This window comes from Carassius gibelio, chromosome B14 (assembly GCF_023724105.1).
Source record: "Carassius gibelio isolate Cgi1373 ecotype wild population from Czech Republic chromosome B14, carGib1.2-hapl.c, whole genome shotgun sequence".
Classification (NCBI taxonomy): domain Eukaryota; kingdom Metazoa; phylum Chordata; class Actinopteri; order Cypriniformes; family Cyprinidae; genus Carassius; species Carassius gibelio.
In genome coordinates this window covers 28,189,705-28,212,815 of record NC_068409.1, presented here as the reverse complement: position 1 = coordinate 28,212,815, position 23,111 = coordinate 28,189,705, and the positions used below count along the sequence as shown (strand labels likewise).

The following is a 23,111-nucleotide window of genomic DNA, read 5'->3' as shown; positions in this document are numbered from 1 at the left end:
TTTGAGCCCAAAATATTGTGCAATGCCGCGCAATACATTACATAGGCTACTAAGTTACAAATATAACTTTAGTTCATTTACAATGGATGGTTATTATACTGCTGAAAAACAACAAGAGTTTAAACTAAAATTGTTTGCTGGCCTTGGTGATCTGCTGAAAGATTTTAAAAGCAATTTTCACTTTGAGCCCAATTTTGTATTCTTGTTTATCATAGGCTAATATGCTGAATCCGAATGATTTCATAAAGTGTAGCCTACTCACATTCACTCCACAGACATCTGCAATTATTCACAATGAAGTGAATTTGACAGCCTTTGAACTGGTTTCACAAAGAAACGTTGCAGTGGCTTTATTGTTCTCTGCTGCCATCTATTGTTCACCGTCTGGAATGAACAGAGCAGCTACTATTGAAACACAACACAGATGGCATTGTCTGCATCCCTTATTTTGCTTCATTGTCTTTTCTCATTTTTGTCCACATTACATAAATGCATCTTGCGTTTGAAAAGAAAATATCATTAATAGGTAAGAGGAAAAACAGTCTCATCATTTTTAGCGGGGTTCACAGTGTTGACACGTTCTTTGAAAAGACTAGAGGACGAACAATTTTCAATTACCACGGATTTGTACAAATCACAACAGACTACATATTACATCAACAGTGGCTTTTCTATGTCTGGTAGTCAAAGGCAACAGCAACTTGGTAACTTATTTTGAAATCTTTATACCACTCTGACACAACTTCATCAGCTGTTTAAGGTTGGGGAATCGCTGACTTTTAAACCTGAACATGAACTTGGGTCATACAGAAGCCATTAGTAGCAGAATAATGAGACCACAGATCTTCAACAGCCTTAACGCTCACAAGATTTTATGCTGTGTGAGCAGGTTGAAATGTTAGGGATTCCCCACCATCAGCCGTCTGATGAAGCGCCGTGGAAAATGAATTCAAAATGAGTAATTAAATGACATTTGACTGAATTCTACCAGACATTACAAAATGACCTGCATGTATAAACATTTCACAGAAAGAGACTTTCTCTAAGGCATTAAAGAACAAATTAAAACACATTTTTCTTTTGTTTGAAAACCCAAACACAGCCAGAGGCCACTAATGTAACAGGAACACCAAGAGATAAACAACAGTCTGAAATCGGCAGTATTTGTAGTTTTTAGTGGTAGATGGTGTCTCTTTTTTTAAGGCATTTCATTTAGTCTCGTATGCAGTCACAGAGAATATTATAATGTGGCAGAATACATGAAGTCGGGTTGATCCTTTAAACATGATCTTTGTGGTGCTTGACGAACTAGAATCAAGCAGCAGCAACACAAATTATGAACAACATCGCTTCCTTATTGGATCAGAGGAAAGATTAGGAATCCACCAAAGACACTATATTACAGACTCAATGTATCTCCACAGTCACGGACAGATTGTAGAGTTCAGTAATTTCTTCCTGCAGACACTTTGAAAATTATACATTATACAACATAATTTGTTTTTTAATAAACATAACAGATTATTTAACACCGTATGATAAAATAGAGGGCGGCACTTTAAATCTAACCATATCAGAAAATTATATAAGCACCTAATTTGCAGGCTGTCTGAATAACCATCTAACCAATCTGACACAAGAAAGGAAGCTCTCATTATTTACATTGGGATAAAATGGATACATTCATGTTGCTATAGTAAATCACATTCGATGGAACAAATCAGGAAATGGAGCACATATTAACCTGATCCTGTGTAAAATTAAACCAACTCTGCTGTCTAGTGACTACTAACTATTTAAACAATATAGCATGGAAGAATCCCTCGTTATTTGGTGGGTAGGTGTGAATTCCCTGGAATGTTTTGAAAGTAAGGAACAAGGATTATTTTCATACACAAACCCCTTTAAGATCATGAGCCGATCCGGAGGGCTTGATCCATGATTTGGATGTATTTTTCTTCTTTAGTCCCCCAAACCATTCTGTGAGCCCTTCAGATAGAGCTCATCCTGAGAGAGCTGCCCGTCGTAGCTTTCCATGTATAAACTACCAGTGCTGCTGCTACAGCTGCCCCCGCTCCCCAGGAAAGAGCACACAGCCCGGCCCTGCCGCGCGTGCCCTACTGCATCGCTGAAGACTTTGTTTATCTGCTCCTCGGAGGGCATCCACCAGTCAGGATTAGAAGCACAGTGCATCCGGATAAACTCTGCAAAAGAGAGGGAATGAGGGAGATAGAACGAGTGAGATGATAAATTAAGTCTGCATAATTAAATATAATCTGATTGAAATTAGATGCTAAAATATATATATTTTTAAAGTGTAAGAATGATTTAGCTCAACTACCTCTGAGACATGTGACCTTGACGGGGTTGAGAGGTCTTCTCTCCGGCCCCGGCTCCCCTGTGTGTACCGAACGCTTCCTCTTTCCCAGACCGCATGAGTATTTGAGCTCATCTGTGGTGAACACGAACCGGATTAGGTAACGCAGGAGCCGCCGGCCATCTTTTTTTGAGGAGTTGACTGCCTCGTCCCACTGCTTATTGGTGATGAAGAGAGGATAGTTCCCCAGAAGCTGTTTACTGCCCTATTTAGAAACACAGAGATTATAGATTGTAGCGGGGAAGAAATCTTTAATCTTTAATGTGCTTTAATGCATCAACATTTAAACAGACGCTGCACTAAATACAGTTCCAGAAAACAGGCAAATTCAATATAAAGAACTGAAACTTTACTGGGATGCTAAAAGACTCTGCTGCTTCTAGTTTATGTAACAGTTTTTTAAAGTAATATTTTCATAACCTCAGATTAGACTTTAATTTGACTGTCAAAGTTTCAGTTCTTTTCCATCTGGTAATAGTTTCTTGTGTAAACCAGTGTCACTGAGGTGTTCATGACTGTTTTAACAGCACTGAAAGGTCTTTGTCAGGCTCACCTCTGTAAGCTGCTCTTCAGGCTGGGGCTGCACGAATTGGTTGTAGTGCTGAAGAACAGTCTTAAAAAAGTCCAGCACATTCTGGCAAGGAGCTGTTAAGGCAAAACCAGCGAAACTTGTTGGCTGATGAACTTTTAGTTTGATTTAAACCAAACAAGCTGAAATGTTGTAAAATACAAATGTACTGTTAAGAGTGCACAGAGTAATCTGTTTTCTATTGTTTCCCCATTCAGTGGCAAATACAGTCAAATGTCTCCAACTCTTTTTGGACACTTTCAGTTGTGGAATAAATAAATCATAACTTACAAATACACTGTGAAAAAGGCTTTTTTTTAATAAAGGTATCCAAAACTGAAACGGTTTAATAGTTTCCACTGTAAAAGTCAGACATGCGATTAGCTAAGGACAAAAAAAAATATTATTTTTTTTTCCATGTTCTATATTGGCTATACATTAATAATATTCAAAATAAAAATTAACAAATTTTAAAAAGACAAATATTACTATTGCAACAATATTATTATACTGAATAATTATAATGTAGTATTTAATAATAATTTCATTTTACAGAACAACTATAAATGTATAATACTAATATTTGTCTGAATTTCTCTGCTTTCAAACATTATACTACAGACCTTTATTTTGGTGGCAAACAGCTGGAAGACTGTGGAACTTCTTTTTTGCCGACAACAGATTTCTAAACAATTCTCTTTACAAATTTTTGTAATGAAAATCTACTGAGTCTCCAGAAAGTTTAAAACATTTAGTGAACAACCTAGACCCCTTTTAAGTACACTGTGCACCTTTAAAAGCTTAGGATAATAATCAGGAATTTGTGGATAATAGAATGACTACAGTGTGTCTAATATCAAGACAGAAATAAAACCAAATCATAAAGGTTTATTACCTGGTATGTTGTCAAGTTTGTGTCTCAGTTCCTCGTTTTCCTGCTGTAGACTAAGAACTTCCTGTTCTAGCTCCACACAGCGTGGGCAGCAAGCTTCCTCCTCATCTTCCTCAGGCAGTGTGGATGAGGGGTGTCCGTATGACTCAGAAGGTGCTGGAGAAGCCCAGCCGCCTAAGTTCTGCCTCGGGGACCCTGATGCTGCCGGCTCAGCCTCTACAGGGCGACACCGTTCACTGTCTGAGGACTGGGGTCCGGAGAGCAGGTAGTTCTGAAGAGACTCGGTGAAAATCCGGAGGAAAGCGGAAGTCTGCTGCTGGTTCCAGTGGTTGCCCCGTTGGGTCTCCTCACCTGTGTCCTCTGACCTGGTCTTAGAACTGAGCCTCTCTCCTGGAGACAAGCAGCTGTCCTCCTGTTTTATGAGAGTGGAGATGGAAGAGGACGGAGGGACGAGGGAAGGCTGGGGCTCCAGGAGCCGTCCGTTACTGTTGAGGAGGCTGAGCACTCGACTGCACTGCTGGGCAAAAGCATCCAGTACAAGACGGTTTTCTGAGCGGAGAGCAAAATCACACTTAAATTGCAGCATCAGAAATTTGAAAACCGTAAATTTTTTTTATTTACAGTAGGACTTGTCTGTACTACCACATGTATCAAACAATTTTCAAGACAACGTTTTCATGTTTACAATGCTTTTTCAGTGCCATTTTGTACAACATTTAATTTATTACAGTCAAACCCAAATTTTATCAGACACATTTAACATTTTTCACATTATCACGGTTTATTCGCTATAGTTTAGAAAATGGTAATAAAATATGACAAGAACTCAAGAGTTAAACCGAGTCAGAACAAATTCATCTTGATAATGTCAGATAACTTTGACAGAAAGGTATGTAATGAATTTGATTGAATAGCTGTCAGCTGTACATAATTGGATAATACCAATTACCAATGCTTAATTTCGTTCAGTCTGTGGTTCACAAAGGTCGCATTAGCATTTACAGAAAGAAAAACACTCAAGCAAAACATGGTCAGGTCAACGTGTCTGAAGAATGTTTGGTCCCAAATCAGTTTTACTGGTAGTCCACTGTATGAATAATTTTTGGTTTTTGACTGTATTTTATTTTTGCCTAATTTCCCAATACCACTGCTTTTGCTTTTTTGTGAGCTCCATTTTTGCCTTTTCGTTACATCCTTCATGTCCTCTGTTTGCACTTTCCATCATTTCTATCTTTAAATCTGCAACTCGGTCCTGCATGCCTACAGATTTAGGATGAGATAAGGACGCTGTGAATCTGTCCGCACACACACAACTCATTTTTCATGGTGTCTTGGTTCTAATAAACACCGTTCGTATCTTCCAAATCCTCTATAAATATGATGAGAAGAAGCAGAGAGATTAATAAAAGGAAAATGCTGACCAACCAAGCGCATACAACACAGCCTCCTGGCCGCACCCAGATGCAGAATCTTAGGACGATTATGAATTTGTCACCCTCAGACAAAGACACAGTCAGACAATTATCAGCTCAGGCAGTCGCTGTGACACGCGCAGCCTCCGTCGTCACCTGGATGTGTCTATCAGCTTAAGCAGATGTGGCCATTTATTAACATGCGCAGCATCTCTGTTTACCCCCAGCAAGATGGATTTGATATCATTCTCCTCTGTCCCTCTCCCTCCTCCTTTGCTGCTGTCGTTCCCTCTCTTCCTCTTTTTCTCCCTCTGTTATGCCACGCAGAGTGAGCCTCATGAAATTTCATTAAACACAACGTGCCGCAGAGCCAAATTTATGAGCCACATTTGTTTTAATCACAATCCCTTTGGAGGAGCTTTTAAATGCAATTTGGATTATTGCACTGATCTCAGGAGCTGTGTCCTTGGGTGTCTACGGCTTCTTTCCCCGGGGCTAGAAAGATGAAACCATTAGCATTGTCTTATTGGCAAAAAAATCCCAGAGTTTATTTTTTTGCAGTGGATATTCCATAATGATATACCAAAAGGGCTGGGTATGAAATTACAATGCACTGTTTACAAGCAGGAGCTGTGAACTCTGATCTTCAATGGAAACATCTACTGTGTCTCAAACAAGTGCAATTAATATTTAGTGAACAGCCTGAAGCACTTTTAATGATGCCCATGTGAATTTAGAAATGGACTCTGCATGTTAAACTCTAAATAAAACAAAAAACAAAAAAAAAAACCAGAAAAGGTGGCAAGGTTGATCTTAAACCTTCCCATATCCATCTGATAAGTCATGTGGAGAAAAACAGATCAGATGAATGTTTGTACAGACTCCGATGCACCCTGCTGTATGATAATGACACAACTGCTCAATTCATGAAGGCCTGAGGCTCTGCTGAATCAAAATTAAACATGAAAAACAATTACTGAAGTTGACAAGTTTAGGTAAATCAGAGAGAGCAAGAGATCTGGTGAGAAAAACAAGATGCTTTCCACAAATTCATGTTGGGATGCGGCAGCAAGAAGAGGCGAAAAAGCAAACAACAAAACAAACAGCTTTGACAAAGATTAATATATATATATTTATACAGTGAACACACTCAGAAGAATTGGAGAAACTGAGGAGTTTCAGCATCTGGAAAAGCGGCTGAAAATGGAGAAGATCCAAGCAGCAATGGTAAAAAAAAAAAAATATCCAAAACAACATTTCCTCACTAAAGCTCTCGTCTTTGACAAAGTCCATTATTTATTAGAATTATTATACTGAATTTATGACTGAACAATGGCTTGTTAGATACAGAGAATGCTCATCTTTGACAGTCTAAAATTAATTTGAAATATAATATGCAATTTATGACTGAACCATGGCTTGTTGCATACTATCAGACTATGAGGCAAAAAAAACCACAATATCATTGTACATTAAGATTGAGTTGAAACAATTCGTTTTAAATTGGCAAAAATTATAAAATAATAATTGATTTAAATTGAAAAATCATAAAAGTATCCAGCAGTATAAAAAATTTTATCTGCTGAAATAAGAGTTTTATAGGGTCGGTGATGGAAAACTTGCAGGTCAATGGGCATCAACCTTTAAGGTTGGTAAATACTTTGAAAATGAAGCATATACTGTAATACTAACTACCAAGTACTGACATTGGCTTGTGTTGTTCAGGTGACACAGTTGTGTAAAATTGGAGGAAAAAAATTCAAAAGACAGTACAAGAAGAATGCTGGACAGGTAAAGCCTACAAATTATGCAACATTTATCAAACAATCTGGTGTCGATACTGAATAAGAATTTTATGTGGTCAATACGCAAATTAGAGATTCAAAAAAGACTCCCTTTAACGTTACTTTTGAAATGTCAGTTTTTAGCCGCAATAGTTAACCACTTTATTTTGTATTATACTTTAGTGTTTTCAAAAATTCCCTGATGTCTACATTCAACATGAAAGGAGGAGGTCCACTACAGAAGAATTCCTTTCAATCAACTGCCTTATTCTCAGTCATCAGAGGTATGCGTGTCTGTTTAGGCTAATTAACAGTGATTCTCTCTCTCTCTCTCTCTCTGTGTGTGTGTGTGTGTGTGTATATATGTGTATATAAGAGTTTAGATGCAAAAGCCTCTAAGAGCCATCTGAAATTTTCTTCTCGAATGTTCATTTGTATCAAGCTCATATATGTAAGTTCAGTAATTTCACTTAAATGAAAATTAATAGGTCATTTTCATTACCATTTAAGTGAAATTACTGAACTTGCATATATGAGCTTGATACAAATGAACATTCGAGAAGAAAATTTCAGATATATATGTATATGTATGTATGTGTGTGTGTATATAGCCTATATATGTATATATGTATATGCCTTGTACAGAATTGTTCAATAAGCGTATCGTTACACGCCGTATTGCATCACCATTACGCGAGCAAAAGTGTTCAATTATTGATATTAATTATAATATTGATATAAATTATTGTCTATATTGAAATAAATTATATAGTCTCAATCTTAATCTTATGCCTCATTTTGTTGTCTATTACATTAATATGTAGTGTAATTGATGACTAGTCTATTCTTGGGCTATGGTTAGACGTCTATTAGATTTTCACTGACAGCCCAAAATCAGCCTTGTTTTAGCCTAGACCCATATTGCCTGTCTATTAGACGTATGTAGTCGTTTAGCGGTCTAATTGATGACTAGTCTATTCTTGGGCTATGGTTAGACGTCTATTTGACGTATAAATATAGTCGTTCAATAGCTGTCTGATTGTCTATTCTTGGGCTATGGTTAGACGTCTATTAGACGTATATATGTAGTCATTCAATAGCTGTCTATTCTTGGGGTATGTTTAGACGTCTATTAGATTTTCACTGACAGCCCAAAATTATCCTCGATTTAGCCTAGACGTCTGGGCTGTCTATTAGACGTGAAATTGCTTGCTGGGAGAGCATGAGCTGAATAGAAAATCTTTGTCATAGTATAAGTACAATGCATTTATTTTGAAACTTCCAAACAGACAGTAAAGCATTTGAAAAGACTGCACAGTTCTCGTTCATATGAGGTATTTGTATAAAATGCACAACATTTACCTTTTTTCATTTTTATATTTTTATTATCTTAAGTTGTTAAAAATTCCAGATTTTTTAAATCATAAGATTTATATTTAAGTGCATTGTATTTATAATATTTTATTTTGTAATTAATTTTATATTTTTAATCCTGTTGCATTGTCTTAAGATGTCCAAGTTAAAAGCTGTATATTTGTTTGGATGGATTGCCAATTTGTTGTCTATTAGATGTGTATATCTAGGCATTCATGGTCTATTTGATGACTAGTCTATTCTATGGTTAGACATCTATTACATTTTCACTGACAGCCCAAATTCAGCCTAGTTTTAGCCTAGACACATATTCACTGTCTATTAGACGTATATATGCAGGCATCCATTAACTGTCTATTTGACTAGTCTGCTCTAGGGCTATGGTTAGACATCTATTAAATTTTCACTGACAGCCCAAATTTAGCCTTGTTTTAGCCTAGACATCTGGGCTGTGTTTAGACTGCTAATAGACGTCTTTTAAACTGAAAATTGCTTGCTGGGATATATGTAGTCATTTAATAGCGGTCTAATTGACTAGTCTATTCTTGGGCTATGGTTCAACGTCTATTAAATTTTCACAGACAGCCCAAATTTTAGCCTAGATGTCTGGGCTGTGTTTGGACGGCTATTATGTCTTATAAACTGAAAATTGCTTGCTGGGCTGAGGCTCTGCTGAATGAAAACAAACTCTTGCAACAAGCACATGAAAAACAATTACTGAAGTTGACAAGTTTAGGTAAATCAGAGAGATATATACTCTTTATATTTCTCTTTTTAAGCAATATGAGGGATTTGAGAGCATTTTAGTTTTAGAAATTACCTAAGCAGGTATGTCGACCACTGAGTTTGTAGCCTAATATAAAAATGTAAAAGAAGATTTTGGTAAATAATACCTCTAACAGACTTACAATGTCATCCTAATATATCAGATACAAAACATTTTATTGCAGGGGTGTTATTCATTTATCAAGCCACTGTTTTTTGTTTTTCTTTTCCTGTCATTACTCTCAGGTAAAACTGATGTGAAATTAAACATGTCGACAGTGCTTGAATGAGTTGCATCATTTGGGCGTGGGTCCCAAATTGTGGCTGTATTTGAGTCTAAAAATAATCGCAATGTTCGTATGAAAACACACCACAAAGTTAGACACGTTAAAGTCTTCAGCTTTGTGATGGATAAAAGTTTCTGAGGCAAACTCGTTCACTCACCTGAGCTTATTCCATAGGTGCAGTCTGGAGACTGGTGGCGAGCCGCCGGGTGTCTGCCGGGTGTCTCCTGGCCGCCAAACGAAGCCGCTGCCGCCGCGGCGCTCCTCGCTGATGCCGCGCTGGGTGTCGCGACTCTGCCGCTGGGCCTGACTTCGCAGGGGAGACGGTGCTGCTGACTGCTGCTGATGGAGAGGGACGCTGGCGGAAGCGGGACGCGCTGTGAATACTGCTGCTGCTGCTGATGATGAGCGAGAGCTTGAGGATGGTCTCCGAGCTGCGGGATGTCCACCATTGTGGGTCTGTCGTACCTCGGCTTGCCCGCCGCGCGTTTGCTCGGGAAGGTCTTGAGGGAGCTGTACGGACTCCGCTGTTGCTGCTGCCTGCAGATTTTGGGCTCAGAGAGACCTTCATCTGCCGGTAGCATCTCCATCTCCCTCGCACTCGAGTGTCGTTCTGTTCCGCTCTGGTTAAATCAGTTATGCGAGTGTCTCGCCGCCTTGCCCTGTGTCTCAAACACTTCTAACTCTGTCTGAGATACTCAGAGGGTGGGTGACTTTACTGACAAACCATTGCTCCAATCCCCTGGCGGTAACATCACTCGCTAGCTTTTATTCTACCAACAGGGGACTGACACCGGCGGCATCCGCGCGCGCCTCCGCTGTATGTGTCTCGCGCTCTCATCAGTGGGGGTGTCAGATGTGAGAGGTGCAAGATGATATAAAGAGGTGTGCGCGATGCCTCCATGTTTTCTCTCAAAGCCCATGTTGTCAGTGATGGGGGTTATTTGTTTGTTTGTTGTTTTTAGCTTGAACTGATTGAAAAAATAACTTTAGGAGGTGTCAAAGCCGATTGGAAATACAAATATAGCCTACATGAATATATAGGTTAGATATTTAAAGGGATAGGCCAAAAGATCACCCAAAATGAAAATTCTGAAAATCATTTACTCACCACCATGTCGTCCCAAACCAGTATAACTCTCTTCTGCAGGAAAACAAAATAGTATATTTCAAAGAGTAAGCCAAAAACGGTATAGACCAAAACAAACAAAGAGACATTTCTCAGAATAGGCTATATTGTGTTTCACAGAAGAAACAAAGTCAAACAGTTTTGGAGCGACATGTAAATGGTGACAGTATTTCATTTTTTGGTGGACTATTTAATATTACATCCAATTTAGAAAACAAAAGAAGACAACAACCACAACTATTAAATCAGGTTGTGTAAATAAATTAAGTTCCTGTCTGCTGTATCCCTCCTGTGGCACTGGATGGAAACAAAGCAGGAAAACTCAAAATATCCTATGTTTTCTTACGTGAATAGAAGTAAAGTTGTGGGATATAGATTTATACAACAGTTACTTCTGGTCCTCAGATCTGATTGACAGAGTCTTTTCAGGCGTGGGATATTGTATCAGTATGTGACCCAGCAAGTCATTTTCAGTTTAAAAGATGTCTATTAGCCGTCTAAACACAGCCCAGACGTCTAGACTAAACCCAGGCTAAATTTGTGCTGTCAGTGAAAATTTAATAAATGTCTAACCATAGCCCAAGAGTAGACTAGTCATCAAACAGACGGCTAATGAATGCCTACATATATACGTCTAATAGACAGTGAATATGGGTCTAGCCTATAAAACAAGGCTGAATTTGGGCTGTCACTTTAAAATTTTATAGACTTCTAACCATAGCCATATAATTTTTAACAATTTAAGATTATTTTCATTTTTTATATTTTTATTATCTTAAGTTCAATAACTTAAGATATTTAATAAAAAAAATTCTCATACAAATCAAGAGCATGTTGTCACACATAACATTAAAACAAATGACAACATAAAAAGAAGATTAACCCTCTTGTTGGTTTACTTATTTTAACGAATAAAACCACCAACAGTAAACTTAAAGGAAATTATTAATTATTGGTTTTAAAATGCTTCCCAACTGCATTCTTCAAGTGTAAAGTGGGGACATCCCATAGGCGTAATGGTTTTTATACTGTACAAACTGTATATTCTATGACCCTACAGCAACCCTAACCCTCACAGGAAACTTTGTGCAATTTTACTTTCTCAAAAAAACTCATTCTGTATGATTTATAAGCATTTTGAAAAATGGGGACACGGGTTATGTCTTCATAAGTCACCATCTCCTTGTAATTATACAGTCTCCCATGTCATTATACAGAGTTGGGTCCTGATGTGTCACAAAAACAAGAGCACACACACACACACACATATATATATACAGTATATTATATTATATTATATATATATATATATATATATAAAATATACGGTATATGTGTGTGTGTGTGTGTGTGTATATATATATATATATATATATATATTACATGTTGTGTGTTTTATACACATACCTTGAATGAACGAGAACTGTGCAGTCTTTTCAAATGCCTCTTTCTGCTATGGACCACCCCACTTCATGTTGAATTTAGACATGAGGGAATTAAAAAAAAAAAAACACTAAAATATAATACAGTTGCGGAAAAGATTGACATTTCCAAATGACCATTAAAGGAATTATTTTTTACCTTTTGCCATCTAAAAGCAGACTATGCATAGCCCGTCCAAGAGAGCTAAATCGTGGCTACATATAGACCATGTCATGAAATGTATCTTATATCTTTGTAGATATTGACTCTGCGAACATGATGGGACATCAGCCATCTCATGTGCTGCCTGGCCAAAACCTACAGTGAATCAGGTTTGACTAAGAGGGCTAAAGACTATGAGCTAAATCATGGCTATGCACAGGGTACGTATTGAACATGTCAAAGAAATGAAACCAAACACCTTGTAAATGCTGTTGACTTACATGATGGAATATAATACATCTCACAAGTTATTTTGCCAAAAAACGACATGTATCCAAATTCAAGGTAATTTGGGCTAGAAGTGGGTTACACATAGCTGGACTATATCGGGTATATAGTTAACGCAGACTGTAAAATGACAGCTATGGCTTGCTGGGTATTTAGAGTTTTAACCCTTGTTCTTCATAACCTCTGCAATTTGCTCTGGCATGCTGGATATTAGCTTCTGGACGAAATCATGACTGATGGTGATCCATTCTTGCCTTATTAGTTCTCAGAGTTGATCACAATTTGTGTGGCTTCTGCTTGTCCACATGCCTTTTGAGGACTGACTGACAACAGGTTCTCTTTGGGATTGAGGTCCAGGGAGTTGCCTGGCCATGGATCCAAAATTTCAATGTAATGATCTTCAAGCCACTTCTTTATGACTCTTGCTTTGTGACATGGTGCTCCATCATGCTGGAAAATGCACGGATCATCACCAAATTGCTCTTGGATCACTGGAAAAAGTCACTCTTGAAGGACATTTTGATACCATTCGTTTTTCCTGACAGTGTTTTGCATAGAATTATGAGAGAGCCCACTCCCTTGGATGAAAAGCAACCCCACACATGGATGGTCTCAGGATTCTTCACTGTTGGCACGTCACAGGACTCATGGTAACGTTCACCTTTTCTTCTCCGAACAATCAATTTTCCAGATGTCCCAAACAGTCAAAAGGGAGCTTCATCAGAGAAAATAATGTTGCACCAGTCTTCTGCTGTCCAATCCTTGTACTACCTGCAGAATTCCAGTCTGTCCTTGACATTTTTCTTGTAGAGAAGTGGCTTCTTTTCTGCCCTTCTTAACAACAGGCCGTTGTCCAAAAGTCTTGGCCTTACTGTGTGTGCAGATGATGCAAAGCGATGAAGGCTGCATGTGTTTCTTTGGAGTTAACAATTTGCTAACAAGAACACAATGATTTCCCTCCATTAGTCTGCTCTTACAGTCTAATTATTATGATAGTGATTTTACCTGACAAGTACTCATTCACACTTTCACATGTTGCTAACATGATTAGTCTATTAATGTTTGCTAGTCATTTTGTGTCATTTTTTTTTTGGGCCAAATCTGATCTAGAAACAATGTGAATGAACTCCACAACAGCTTAAGCAGTAAACTTTGCAAATCACAAAATTTGTGTCACTGCCAAAACTTTTGGCCACGACTGTACAGCAGCCGGTAAATTAGGCTTAGTTCACTTTAAGACATAATGCTCAAGTCCAATATAAATATATACATCTAATTCCTTTCTCAACTGTACATGTTCACTTGAGACATAACTGACTTTTTTTTTTAGGATACTTGCCGAAATGGGTATTTTGTAGCTATTCTCTCACTCCTACTTCAGTGATATTGTTCATATATAAAATTGCTCTTTTTGTCTAAAACATAAGTCACTATATCGGTGCTACATATTAGCATAACATCCGGTGAATCACAGCAGTGTTGAAAAGGGGAAATAATACATACAATGTCAAAAGAGGTCTTTAAACCTAACTACATGATGGGTCACATGCATGAACCTCTGACACCTGCAAAACTATTTGTTAAAATGATAATCATTTGAGCCCACAGATGGGAAAAAGCATCTGCTGACAATTTATTTTCAAAAATGCAGGCTCGTTTTAGATGTATTCATTAATACAAGTGAGCCTGTAACAGTAAGCTGCCTTCAGGCAAGGGTTGTGCCAGAATTACATAAAGAAATAACAGCCAGAAGAGGGCGATAACATGACACTCATTTTAGGTTAAAGTCTCCTCACCCCTGTCCAAACGACTGAAAGAATACGCCAAGGATAGCTTAATTCTGCGAATAGAAATGTAAATGAATCAACCGACCAAATATATTGAAATGAACCACTTTAATTGTAAAGACTCCATGCTATAAAAATGATTTTTTAAAAGTAAACCAAAAAGAAACTGCTAAAATATCAATAGCCTAAATAAAAATAAAGAAACAGCTCTTTCTATTAAGACGTTGGACACATAATACAGTCAGGTCCAGATGCAATTTTGCTGTCCATATTGCGTTCCCCGCGCAACAGGACGCAGACACCAGTCACATGAATGCGCACGCCAGGCCAGCCAACTGCGCGAGCGCGCGTCACTGAAACGGAGCGGGTGCGAGTCTAAAACAAACTTACTGGAGCCGAGCACACATTTAAGAAGTGGCTTCAGTGCAGATGCGCGCGTCTCTGTGCGGTCACAACTTCTGAGGGGAGAACTGCAGGACAGGAACGTGCTTTTACCAGTCTTCCATAACAACGTGTAGCTGAGAGTTTATTATTTTACATCCACATGGAAATCAGAAACATTCGATGAGTAGTTTACGAGACTAAAATGACTGTAAACAGAGGGAGCGGATGAAATGCAGATAAAATCATGGGATTTCTGGAAGTGATATTTTAAAACTATCCAAGACCGGCGCTGGTTGACTCTTAGTTTTGGATTTGAACAACAAAACCTGGATTTAACAACAGTAAATTGTTTAAATCTTATGAACTGATGGAGTCTTTTCATAAATCAATTCCAGTTCGTTTACCGCTCGCTTGACCCAAAAGCGCTCTGTCTGAGAGGAACTGAAGTCCAGCGCGTCTCGCCGGTATGGTGCGCCTGCTCAACTGCCTGGTCTTGGGGTATTTGACATGGAATCTGCGGATATCTGATGCCCGAGGAGAGTACTGTCACGGCTGGCTAGACAGCAGTGGAAATTACCAAGAGGGCTTTCAGTGTCCGGAGGACTTTGATACGGCGGACGCGACGGTGTGCTGCGGGAGCTGCTCGCTGCGCTACTGCTGCGCGGCCCCCGACGCGCGCCTCGACCAGGGGACGTGCACGAACGACAGGGAGGTGGAGAACGACACGCAATATGCTGCCCGTAAGACACACATGAATTCATCTACAAAAATATCTTAGACAAAAGCAACATTTGCGTCATGGAAAAACGTTCAGATAAAAAAAAGAAGATGTAAAAGTAACTTTTTATAAAAAGAAAAGAAAAAAAGATTGGTCATTGCACGTGTATCATGCAGTAAACTGACTGAACAAATATACTGTAAAGTTTCGGTTCTAAAAAAAAAAGTTAAGTAGTGAAAGTAGTTTTATCCTATTTCTATTAATTATTTTAAAGCGTTTGTAAAAGCAAGTATGTCTACTAGATATAACACTGTGTTTCATGATCAGCAGGAGGCTGAATAAACTACATGACTAGTTTAAAACAGAGATAACTAATTATCTAACTAATTAAGCAATAATGGCATCTGGCTGAATTACTTGTTGCCAGTAAAATGATCATATTACAGAATGTCTTAACAGGATTATGTGATATTTCAGGTCTTAGTCATGAAGTGTATTACACAGTTTTACTCTGATAAAATACAAGCAGTAATAAAGGGACTTCAGTTCACCAGCACCTGCTGTTCACCAGCAGTCTGTCAGAGCAGAGCTCAACCTCACACACCTGCACAGTCACCGGAGAAAATGTTCTCAACTTTTTTGTCAACAATTTGTCATTTTTACAAGTTGGCAGAAGTTAAGTGTATTCAGTCTAATTTCAAATGTTCACAAACATAGTTTAATACCATAATAGCAGGCGATGTTTTACGCTGAAATCCTGATGATCCCAGAAAGAAAATGTACAGTAGGTCACCACTGTAAGTCGAATTATCTTCAGGCACAAACTACATATTCTTAAAATTAGCAGCAGAGGTTCAGTTAAGGAAAAAAGTTAAAACATAGTAATTATCGTGATGTTCTTTCTGCTTTTTAAATAAATATTCCCTATTAAATAATCCTTTAATTAAAACAACTTAAAACTTAAAATAATTACAAGATGATCTAAATCTTAAGAACTCATGGAAAACTTTCCATTGCACAAAAGGTTATTCAGTAAATAAAGGTTCTTTTAGATGATTATATATATATATATATATATATATATATATATATATATATATATATATATATATATATATATATATATATATATATATATATATATAAAAGATTAATTTAAGATTTTTTTCATTAAAGATTCTTTGGAGGACCAACATTTTTTCTTCTATGGCACCACATATGGACCCTTTATTTTTTTCTTACAAATGAACTGAGGTAGATTAGAGATTCTCTAACCTCTCTAACCGTTTCTCTCTTTCACAGAGCCCATCTACGTGCCCTTCCTGATGGTGGGCTCCATCTTCGTGGCGTTTGTAGTGGTGGGATCTCTGGTGGCCGTGTACTGCTGCACCTGCTTGCGCCACAAGCAGCCCACACAGCAACCCATCCGCTTCTCACTGCGCAGTCAGGGCGAAACCATTCCCATGATCCTCACCACAGCCCCCCCCAGCCTGCGCACGCCCTCGCGTCAGTCCAGCACGGCCACCACCAGCTCCAGCTCGGCGGGAGGAGGCAGCTCCGTCCGGCGCTTGTCCCTGGGCCGGGGTGATGGGCAGCAGCAGCTCCTGATGGTCTCATCTTCCACAGCCTCTTCTCCTGTGTCCGTGGCCCCGGTGCAGCCACTACTGCCTCCACCTCCTCCACCGCCCTACACCTCCCAGCACGGCAGTCACTCTCTCCAGTTACAGCACCACCAGCAGACCCTGCAAGGCTCCGGCTTCATCCTGCCACAACAGTACTTCTTTCCCCTGCCACAGGAACCGTTCTCCACAAACAAGGGCTTCGCTGACTTCAGCCAGAGCTGACCTGGGGTTCCCTGCTCGAAAGGAAATGGACACCAAAGAATCTGTCACACAATGTCGTTGTTTTAGACTCGTATTACAGAGGCTCCCGTTCAAGGAAACAGGCACTAGTGTGTCTTTCAGAAAGCTCGATTGGCACTTGTGAGACTGCAGCTGGAATTTATGGTCCGTTAAAGCTGGTGAGATAGTGAACTATCAATCTGACAGACACTTGAGTGCTGGACACAACATGGAAACCTAAATCTACAACTGATCGTATCTCATATGCACTTTCAATCTGCTTTTTTTTTTAAGTCCAGCTGGTCAATGACACTTTGGCTTCTGTATTTGAGATAATTTGATATATAGATGGACAGAATATTACATAACAATCTCCATCTCATTTTAGGGGTCCTGCACAAAAATGGTTTCATGTCTAAATGAGGGTTTTCTAGAAATGATCTTATTTTTCCAAAGGGTCAGAGATTGAAGGTTTAGTTGACTGTTTAAAACAGACATTCATCATGCATTGATTCTTGCTCCGAGTACGTCACATAAGGAACAGTTTAACATCATACAAATGTACAGCTAACCTCTTTTTATGTTTGGAGAGCATTCATTCTTCAATTTAGTATAATTTGTAGCAATCTGAAAGCCATTATTGGCTTAGTTTCAGATTACATGGGTAACAGTTTGTTATATTTGATATGAGACGTTTTGTAAATGATCAGGTGTATCTAAACGTACAGAGCTGCTGGAAGCACATCATGTGATGAGACGGCCTTCAAATAAGTATTACAGTCTCTAACCATCAGTGTTTTTGAGCTAAATTAAAAGGATTTATCTACCACTTATCTTATTTGGTTTAATCACTCTTGAACAACAGTAATGCATCAGATATAAGATGAAAGAACATTCAAGAAACTGTATGACATCAGGTTCCATTTTAGAACTGGCTGACTGAGAGTATGTGAGATTCCAGTTATCCTGTTAGCCAAGAAGGGAAAGCTTGTTTTAACCTATGGATTCATTCTTTCTAGGGACACAGCCGTGGATACATTTACATCAAGTGTGGCCAACATAAATAAACGGCTGTTATTAGAATATGGAACAGATAACACTATTAATGTCACTGACCAACAGAACAGTCAGAATGATGGATTTAAATACAGGGGACGTCATCTATTTGACGTATCTCCGCTTTTTCCTGTTTAGATTGATATCACATCCTGTTTAAGGCCACACACGATGACCAGCTTCAACATCATATGTGACCTTAGACCACAAAACTAGTGTTAAGTGCCAATTTTTCCAAATTGAGATTTATACATCATTTGATAAGAAAGGACAATATTTGGCCGAGATACAACTATTTGAAAATCTGGATTCTGAGGGTGAAAAAAAAAAAAAAAAACTGATAAAATCGTATTTAAAGTTGTCAAAATGAAGTTCTTTGCAATGCATATTACTAATCAAAAAATAACTTTTTGGTATATTTACGGTAGGAAACTTACAAAACATCTTCATGGAACATGAAATTGGCATAAAAGAAAAATCTTTAATTTTGACACATACAATTTATTTTTGGCTATTGTTACAAATATACCCCAGCAACTTAAGCAAAGTTCCATGCAATGCAACAATCAAAGAAAATACTTGATGCTTAATATCCACACACTTCTGTTCAGTTTGGGGTAAAAACATTTTCTGAAAGAAATAAACTTTTTTTTTTTCATTCAGTAAGGATGCGTTGAATTGATCAAAAGTGACCAGTCAAAACATTTATAATGGTAACCAGTTTTTTTTTTAACTTTCTATTATGTAAATAATCCAAAAAAAATGGATCATGTTTTTCACAAAAATATCAAGACAACAAATTGTTTCATAAGAATGATGTTTACAGCAGGACTTGCATGAACTTGCATACTTGCATGAAGTATTTCACAGTGGACACTAAATATTTCACAATATTCACAGAAACCAAGCGATAAAAAAAAAAAAATCAAGTTTGTTGAATACAGTGAGTGCTGAACCAGAGTTTGCTCATGATTAAACCGTATAAACAGATTTTGGTGGCTGTAAACAAGACCTCAATATAAATTTGAACACCCTTTCAAAGAGGAACAGCACTGCACATATTCTGAAGAAGTGCATATTAACAAGTGCTGTGCAGGCAGTGAAAAACTAAAAGCTCTTTAAGGTCTTCAGTGTCTTCAATGGGAAGACATGAAATCAAATGTATTAAGTGTAAACCGTCTTAAGTCAAACATCACAGTGGGCAGAAACAAAGATTCATACATGCAGGGAAGTTTTTGTTAAAGTATTTTAATGCGTGTTTAAAAAAGAAGCTAGAAATGCATTAGTCTAGACAGGAAAATAAGCTCTTGGAAGTTTATGGTATGGAAACAAAACAGGTTACTGCCAAATCATGACTTTGTGTTTGCTGAAACCCCAATGGAGAGTCTCCACTCAATACAAACGATCAGAGATTCTCCTGATGCCTGCAACTATACTGTTCTAACACTAATAGTGTATATCTTGGACAACTTTGAGGCTTCATCAGGATATAATTAACAGAATACAACAAAAAATGAGAGAAATCACCAAAGATGAGCTTCAGTTGGAAAGTTTATTTCAGTAGTCTTTCATGGCAGTTGAGACAAAACACTTAAAAGTTTGCAGTTCCAACATGCTAAACAATCATTTAACAAAAAGACATAAACGAAAGATCCGAATGAAAAAAATAAAACACCAAATAGAGAATTTGAAACCATATAAAAGTGCATTTTCATTCTTTAAAGTGACCAACACTAGAGGGAGATTGAGCGTACAATTAACATTTAGGCTAAACCAAGAACCACTTTTCCATTCATGCAATCAATCACTTTGACAGACAGGGTTTTAGAAAGCAACAGTCCAAGCTTTAACCAACATTACTTCGTATTTCCAGTGTTCGAGTTGAATGACGACCCATAACGCCAACGATCGGTCAAAAACACAGCTTAAGGAACGAAATGCACAGTAGCTATAAACGTGTTCTTTCCACGTTAAATAAAAGACATTTCAGCTGGAAGAAAAAGAGTTACAGTGAGATCCCAAACTAAATGAAGAACATGTACGGTATATCCATCCAGACAAATAATACTGCAACTGATATGAACTAGATAAGAGAATATTCATCACAAAAGAGTTGAAAGAGTGCATTGTGCAACATCTCTGGTCAAGCTTTAGCAGAGCTTCATCCAAACCGACACACACAGAGACATGGGACACACACGTGCGCTCACACACTTACACCTGCTGACGTACAGGGCCATGCATCGGCATATAGCTCACCGTTAGAATACCTGGAGTCGTGCAGACGAACCAAACAAGCAGCGGCACACAACACAGAGGACGTCACACGCATCCTCATTCCAGTCTCTCAGGCTGCTTTAATATAGTTAAACAGACATGCATACTGACGGGGTCACGAACACTCACGCAGTCACGCACGCATCCGAAATGTAGATCACATGCACATGCAGACAAACACACACTGCGCAGACGCACGATACAAAACGTGCTCTCCCACGGGGAGAAGAAAACCAACGCACAAACTCCACCATCAACTAAAGAAGCGTTAATACGACAATTGTAGTCACTTAAGCTCATGAATCACGACCAGTTTCTGAAGGGGAACCACAAAAAAAAGGAACGACATTTTCATTACAAAGCAGATCAGTCCAAAAAGTCACACTTACTCCAATATAAAAATACAAATTCACTAAATAACTATAGAGACAAAGTTGTATCGATACTGTGTGGGTCTGGCAAAATCCTCCGTTCCTCCCCTATGCTAATGGCACTTATGTTTGAGGGCTGAATACTTTTTTTCAATTCAAGTCAAATAAACGTTATGGTGAACATCTGATAGTCTAAAAGAGTTTCACGCACGAGCCCCTTACGATGAGACGAATGCATAAATGGGGTCGAGGTTCAATTTGTGGCTTAAAAAGCTCTCATTTTGCCTGTGTAGCCTGATACATCATTATTTTGGTCTAACGTGTAAGCGTGCGGTAACGCTGCCTAGCTAGAGACTCTGAAATACTATCTCTCTGGGAAAAAAAATTCCTGTTAGGCACCTTTGTGATCATTGCAGCCGTGTAAGACGTGGAATGCAGAAACGTGTTCAAAAAAAGCTGTTGAAATGTTGCCAAATTGTTTAAAAAAAGGTAGATACATGCAAGCTAAGATCTGAAGAACCAGACACGATAAACTGACTGATCAAAACTAAATAAAAAAAACTAAACTTAAAACTAACTACAAAAACAAAGCTAAACAAAAGTTAAAATACAACAAACTAAATGCAAAACTAAATCGAAACAACTTAAAAAACAAAACAAAAAAACATGCCTGTTAATGACTGAAGGCAACAACAAATATAAGGCTTTGATAGCTTAGAATTTAACATGAACAATAATAAAATCGAAACCAAGGGTAAAGTTGTCAAAACAACTCGTTATCTGAGGTGTGTAAAAAACAATTATATTTTCTAAACATTGTTTTTAAAATAGGGACTGCGCTTCTAATATTCTTTGGAACTTAATTTCTGGTTATCTGGCATGCGTCCTGTTGTCTGACGCAAATCAAATACATATGTGATATAAAAACAAAAGGGAGTGTTTCATGTGCCATTAATGATTAGGAAGTCACAGTCAAAGACCATTACCACAAATGTTTCTCAACACCTTTATCACCACCCTCATCAACAGCACATTTTTGGCTGTAACACTCATAGCCGAAGGAATGGCGGAGGAGAGAGGAGAGTCAATTCTTTTTGCTGTTCTCCTCTGTTTGACAGACCAGAAACCATACTGACCGCAGGCTGGGCAAAAATATGCTAGAGCAGTGCTTGTGTCTGCTGTTGAACATAGAACTACAACAGAGCAGAACTTGTTTTTTTTTCTCTCTCTCAAATACTGCTTCATTTTTCATATCCATTGTTGCCCAGGGTGCCCTAGGCTGGCCAAAGTTAAACTGACAGGCTTCAGCTCTCTGTCAGCCATGAAAAAGTTGAGTGACCGCTGAGAGGGGGCGGGGCCCAGCGACCCGGATCTCACCACTCACTGGTCCGTTGCTTGGTGGTGTCATAGGCTCTGATGACCTCAGACTGGGAGAGCACTCCGTTCTCATCCTGTGAGAATGCGTAGCCGTCTGTAAACGGGACCCAGAAAACACACGTTAGACAAATACACTCCACTAAAAAACATACTGCCGGCAAATTTACAAGATGAGTGATACAAATAAAATTTAAATGAAAACATGAAGCAAATAAAATAAACAACACACATTAAGATGGGGAAAGAGATTCAAATTTTGTGTTTATCTAGAACAAGTCTTTTCTTCAATCATCACCAGGGTGTACACTTTGAAAAAGAAATAATGTAAGAAATAATGTTTGCAAATATTACTAATAGCACCGAAAGTACCGTTCTCATATTTTTGAGAAGAAATGCACAAGAGAAATAAATAAAAGTAAATAAACTGTAAATCTTTTACATTTGTAAACAATATTATGTAAAATTACATTGTGCATGAATTACATAAATGATATAGAACATAAATAGTTTAATAATAAAAAATTATAGAAAACTTTTGTGTTATTATAAATATTTATGGTCATAAATGTATATTTGCTCAGAAAAAAAAAACTGTTGGAACATGGTCTTTAAACTCAAAAGAGGATTCAAAGGCTGTCTGGATTATTCTGTATTTGGGAGTCTAATCGGGGGTTTAATAAGCCTTTACAGTGACCTACATACACTAATGGGACCAAAATGTCTGGAAATATTTGTAGTGGTCCAAATTAAAGGAGGTCTTTTGTCTGCAGAAAGACGCAGCAAAAAGACATCAGTATGCACAGCATCCTGACTGCCTGCTTCCAGAAATAAACAGAAAAATTC

At 38.1% G+C, this 23,111-nt stretch overlaps 3 protein-coding genes across 6 annotated transcripts in view; 1 reads left to right on the top strand and 2 right to left on the bottom strand.

Moving 5' to 3' along the window:
* Positions 1–164: 164 nt before the first annotated feature.
* LOC127971883 (BEN domain-containing protein 4) lies at positions 165–10,459 on the bottom strand. Its single transcript, XM_052575173.1, has 5 exons — positions 9,617–10,459; positions 3,841–4,386; positions 2,931–3,022; positions 2,342–2,582; positions 165–2,204 (listed from the first exon to the last, which is right to left on the bottom strand). Exons 1-5 carry the CDS (start codon positions 10,044–10,046, stop codon positions 1,963–1,965), a joined length of 1,551 nt encoding a protein of 516 aa, XP_052431133.1. The 5' UTR covers positions 10,047–10,459; the 3' UTR covers positions 165–1,962.
* A 4,066-nt stretch (positions 10,460–14,525) lies between these two features.
* Positions 14,526–18,020, top strand: shisa3 (shisa family member 3). Its single transcript, XM_052573749.1, has 2 exons — positions 14,526–15,368; positions 16,649–18,020. Exons 1-2 carry the CDS (start codon positions 15,095–15,097, stop codon positions 17,188–17,190), a joined length of 816 nt encoding a protein of 271 aa, XP_052429709.1. The 5' UTR covers positions 14,526–15,094; the 3' UTR covers positions 17,191–18,020.
* A 1,756-nt stretch (positions 18,021–19,776) lies between these two features.
* The window catches only part of LOC127971009 (phospholipid-transporting ATPase IA), a 122,174-nt gene continuing 118,839 nt past the window's right edge, over positions 19,777–23,111 (bottom strand). For all 4 annotated transcript variants that reach the window (XM_052573748.1, XM_052573746.1, XM_052573745.1 and 1 more), the window contains one exon: positions 19,777–22,362. In XM_052573748.1, the coding sequence (XP_052429708.1) occupies positions 22,265–22,362 (98 nt within the window). In that variant the 3' untranslated portion in view covers positions 19,777–22,264. The remainder of the gene's footprint in view (positions 22,363–23,111) is intronic.

What these genes read in the sequence shown, in the direction of transcription:
- LOC127971883 (XM_052575173.1), bottom strand. Translation starts at nt 10,046, where the DNA reads ATGGAGATGCTACCGGCAGATGAAGGTCTCTCTGAGCCCAAAATCTGC. An exon ending in CAAACTTGACAACATACCAG is followed by an intron (nt 3,023 to 3,840) that starts GTAATAAACCTT and finishes TTGCCTTAACAG; the next exon opens with CTCCTTGCCAGAATGTGCTG. An exon ending in CAAGGTCACATGTCTCAGAG is followed by an intron (nt 2,205 to 2,341) that starts GTAGTTGAGCTA and finishes TCTCTTTTGCAG; the next exon opens with AGTTTATCCGGATGCACTGT.
- shisa3 (XM_052573749.1), top strand. Translation starts at nt 15,095, where the DNA reads ATGGTGCGCCTGCTCAACTGCCTGGTCTTGGGGTATTTGACATGGAAT. An exon ending in CGACACGCAATATGCTGCCC is followed by an intron (nt 15,369 to 16,648) that starts GTAAGACACACA and finishes TCTCTTTCACAG; the next exon opens with AGCCCATCTACGTGCCCTTC.